This window comes from Pterocles gutturalis, unplaced genomic scaffold, assembly GCF_000699245.1.
Source record: "Pterocles gutturalis isolate BGI_N339 unplaced genomic scaffold, ASM69924v1 scaffold23077, whole genome shotgun sequence".
NCBI classification, from domain to species: Eukaryota; Metazoa; Chordata; class Aves; order Pterocliformes; family Pteroclidae; genus Pterocles; species Pterocles gutturalis.
Window position 1 is genome coordinate 1 of NW_010116033.1, and position 4393 is coordinate 4393.

Sequence of the window (4393 nt, forward strand, 5' to 3'; positions counted from 1 at the left end):
GGGAGCAGCTCCGCGCTGGGCAGCATCCTGGGCATCCCCGCTGAGAAGCCGGCCGGCACTCTGGGCCAGCACCCACCACCCGTTGCCACCAGTAAAGGTGAGTGGTGCCCGGGTCCCAGTGCCAGGGTGGACGGACCTGACCCACTGCGGGTGGACGGACCTGACCCACTGTGGGGGTTTAGTGACATTCCAGCTTCTTTCCCCTGGCAGAGGAGCAGGACCGGCTGGTGCGGAAAAAACCAGCCCCAGAACCCCAAGGTTTTAAGAATTGCCGTCATCGGAGCGCCCAATGCTGGGAAGTCCACGCTCTCTAATCAGCTCTTGGGCAGAAAGGTAAAGCTGGGGTGGAGCAACAAGTTTAGGCTGCTGAATCGCTTTTCTTGATGTATTCTGGCTGTGTAACATATTTCATTTCTTACAGGTTTTCCCTGTGTCCCAGAAAGTGCACACAACCCGATGCAAAGCCTGGGGGGTCGTCACGTACGAGGACACACAACTGGTAACCTTCCAGACCAGCTCCTGCTTGGGGCATCGGGGAGCGTTAGCCAGGCAGTGCGGGGTTTTCTTGTTTGTATCCCAATGGGTTGCCTCTAGTTGCACAAATATGAGCTTTAGTTCAGCCACTGACTGCAGGCAAACTTACAAGATTTGTCTTTTCCTCTTTCCAGATCATTCTGGACACACCTGGCCTCACAAGTCCCTTTAAAGCCAAAAGGTATCGCCGCCGTTGTGGGCAGAGCGGGGAGGTGCTGTCTGTCAAGGCTCAATTTCTGATGTGCAAAGTTTGTAAAATAGGAGTGACAGGAATGTACATTTTTAGCCTTCTTTTGGTCTCTGAACTTTTTAATTGTTGCAATTTCAGTAGCACACAGAGCCTGTGGAATCCCTTGAGCCCTGTTGTGTTTGATTGTGCATGTGTGCGTGTAAGGAGGGATCCCACAGCGTGTAAGGCATCTTTGTATCAGCTGAGATGATGGAAAACACTGGTTTTCCCCACTTTGAGGAGAAGGAAGAAAAATATTATATTGGCTTACTCATTTGCATTTGTCTTTTAGACATAAATTAGAGGAAGCCATGTTGACAGACCCATGGGACAGCATGAAACACGCGGATTTAGGTGGGTGCTCAACTCCTTTTGGATCAAGCCAAACCCTTTATCTGCCACGGAAGTTTACAGCCCTACAGCTCTGGTATCTGGATGTTTACTGGGCAGCAAAGGCAGCCCTGGGAGTGTGAACTAGGAGAGAGGAGGGAAGGGCAGTGAAAAGACTTTAGATATTGAGCTGAGGAGGGGATGAAAATTGCCTGGTGCTGAGGGGATGGCAAGTGGAAACAGCATTTTATTGTTCTGTCAATTAAAACTCTCCTTTGTGGTTCCATCTGCGCGCTCTCCTGTAGAAAAGAGAGGAGGATGAGCAGAGGGGAAGTGACCACAGACTGCAGAGAGTCTGAAAATGAACACTTTGGAAAATGCAGGTTCATCTCATTTCCCTCACTCTTTTCTGGCAGTTCTGGTTTTGGTGGACGTGTCAGATCACTGGACACGAAACTGTCTGAGCAAGGAGGTGCTGAAGTGTCTTTCTCAGTTTCCCCAGATCCCCAGTGTCCTCGTTCTGAACAAGGTAAATGAGGAGTTTGTTCTTTCTGCCTTCTGCAGTCCGTTACGCTGGTGTCTTCAGCCGGTACCTGGCATCAGCAGCGATGTGTTTTCAGGTCACTGAGCCCGGGTGTGTTAAAGGACACCAGTGTACCCCTCTGCTCCAGAATATTTTAGTGTATGTATATGTATACAAGGTGCGTGCGCACGCATCCCTGGAGCTATGAGCTGCAGACTGGGGTTTAAATCAGTCTGGGAACAGGAGCTGGCAGCCCAGTGGGGCTGGTGTCAGGTTGGCAGTGTTTGGACAAACTACTGGAACTGCTGACACGCTCTGGAGTGGCCTCTGGTTGGAAAACTGTCTGGGTCTGTTGCAGAAGCCTTGTCCTGCAGCAGCTGCCTACCCTGGGTGGTTTCTTATGGCTCCTTTGGATCCAGGACCCAGCTGCCAACCTTGCTTAGGACAAATTCCTGACACCTCTCTCTCTCACTTTAGGTGGATCTGGTAAAGAAGAAGTTCATCCTGCTGGACCTAGTAACTGAGCTAACAGAGGGATTTGTAAATGGAAAGAAACTTGAAGTGAGATCTGCATTTGAACGTAATTCCAGATCTTCAGCAAAGTCTCCTCCCACTCAGGCCTCTCCACCTGAGAACAGGGCCCCTGAGTCTCGGTGTCTGCAGAAAGCAGATCAAGCCCAGGAAGGCTCTATCTGGGACAACAGCAGGGATACGAGAGATTCTGAGTCCAGTCTTGTCACAGAAGCAGCAGGAGGGCCAAAGCGCTGTGGACCCAGAGATATAAAAAATATGAGAGGCTGGCCGTGCTTCCAGGAGATCTTCATGCTGGCAGCTCTCCATGGGGAGGAGGTGGATACGCTCAAGGTAACTGCAGTCTGGGCTTCTGTTGTGCTTTGAAACTGGTGTGCTCTTACCCTTGTGGGACCCCGATGCTTCATACGGGGCCTCATCTCCTGTGAGGAAGCAGCAGAGCTGCTGTTCTTGGCCTGGGATCCATGGGGCAGGGGCTGTTGTCTGTCAACACGGAGTGTATCCGTACTGTATCTCCAGAGTTTTCAGTACAAACTCTTATTTGAGGCTCTCCAAACAGCAGCCTTTTCATAACTATAAAGCCACACTGCATTATTTTCCAACTACAAGGGACACTGTGGGCTTTTGTCACTTGTACAACTGCCTCTAGGGAGGTGTGACCCTTTGGCAGGGTTTGAGTTTCAGGAGTTTGCCGTTCTCCTTTCCCCGCCAAAGATACTGGACTGCTGCCCTGATGCCTGACTAGCAGCAGTGTCCTTGTAGTGACTCGCTGCAAGATGAGCACAGAGGTTGGTGGCACCCTGAGAGCGGTCCGTGACAGCTGACGGGTGTGATGTGTGTTCTGTGCTGACAGCGGTACCTCCTGATGCAAGCCAAGCCGGGCCCTTGGGAGTTCCACAGCGGGGTCCTGACCGGCCAGTCACCCCAGGAGATCTGTGACAATATCATCAGGGAGAAGATCCTGGAGTACCTGCCGCTGGAAGTGCCCTACGGCGTGGTTCAGGTGGGAGGCGTTCGCAAGCAGACTTGCCTTCGAGCTCTTTTATTGGCAATGTCAGACTATGTGATGAGAATCCCTTTGTTTGAATTCCAAAAATCAGCCGGACGCTGTAGAGACCCCACGGGCTGACACGTCAGGTGCTGTCAGACCCTTTGTGTGTTTGAACTGGGGCCGTGCTTGCATGCTTGCGTCGGGGAGCTGAGCTGGCGTCGCTGAGGGAGTGGTGTTTGCTGTTCCTGAGGTTTGCAGAATTGCAGCAATTTGCAGAATTGCTGAGCCTGTGCTCGCTGCTGCAGGTGACAGAGATGTGGGAGGAAGGACCGAGTGGCGAGCTCCTCATCGTACAGAACCTCTTGGTCCCCAGAAAGTCTCATATGGTGAGTACCAGAAGAGAGATGGGGTGCTGGGGAGCGTGAGAGCGTGCATCCTTGCTGTGATCCCCTCTCTCTCAGCTGTGGGGTCTCTGTTGGGTACAGCCAGGTGCCCAGCGCGGTCGTGGGCTGCTCAGTAGCAGCTGACACCTCTTTGAAGTGATCAGTTGCCCATGGTTTGGTTCTGGGATTTCTCTAACTCCTGTATCTCCTTTAATTCCTTCTGTGGCTGCCCTGGTGTTTTCATGGGTGATTCCTCGCCACAGTTAAGCGATGTGAGGCTGGGTACGATGATCTTCTCTCTGGGTTTTAATACAGATGATGCTGATTGGAAGAGGTGGTAAGGTTATCAGCAGGATTGCTCAGGAGGCTGGCCAGGACCTGATGAACGCTTTCCTGTGCGATGTCCGCTTGAAGCTCAAGGTGGAGGTGAAGAGTTGAGCTCTTTGCGTATGTTTTAACAGCCCTTGAGCTCTCTGGTCACGCGGAGAAACTGGTCCCATTTTCCCCTGCGGGTATCTCGGCACCTTTGTTCATTCCAGAAACAGAGGATGATGGAATCAATATGTGGGGCTGCAGTAGAATATATTATTCTTTGGGGGAATGGCCCAAAATAAAACAAAAAACTGGTCAGGGTGCGAGCAAGGCTCGGAGGTTGGAGGAGCAGGGCTGGTCGGAGGGCTGGGGCACCGTGTGCTGCTCTCTGGAGCCCTTGGCGTGGAGCGCAGTGGTACTGAACAGTGGAGCCTGGCACCGCGTGTGTGCCTGGACCCCTGCCCGCCGTGACAGTCCGCACGTGGACCTGGTGTGTGGGGGCTGGAGTTTCGTCTCTGTAAACCACTCTGCTCCGGTGTTTGGAGCAGGGGGTAGCTTCC

The 4393-nt window shown here is 52.5% G+C and overlaps 1 protein-coding gene across 1 annotated transcript; it reads left to right on the top strand.

The window, feature by feature from the left end:
- Window positions 1–210: 210 nt before the first annotated feature.
- Window positions 211–3959, top strand: ERAL1 (Era-like 12S mitochondrial rRNA chaperone 1; the record flags this gene model as incomplete). The annotated part of the gene is made up of 9 exons (XM_010075388.1): window positions 211–333; window positions 422–499; window positions 669–715; window positions 1056–1117; window positions 1510–1622; window positions 2094–2480; window positions 3001–3150; window positions 3444–3524; window positions 3837–3959. Coding segments are annotated over 9 exons (1164 nt in total), but the record flags the coding sequence as incomplete, so codon positions are not given.
- Window positions 3960–4393: the final 434 nt, after the last annotated feature.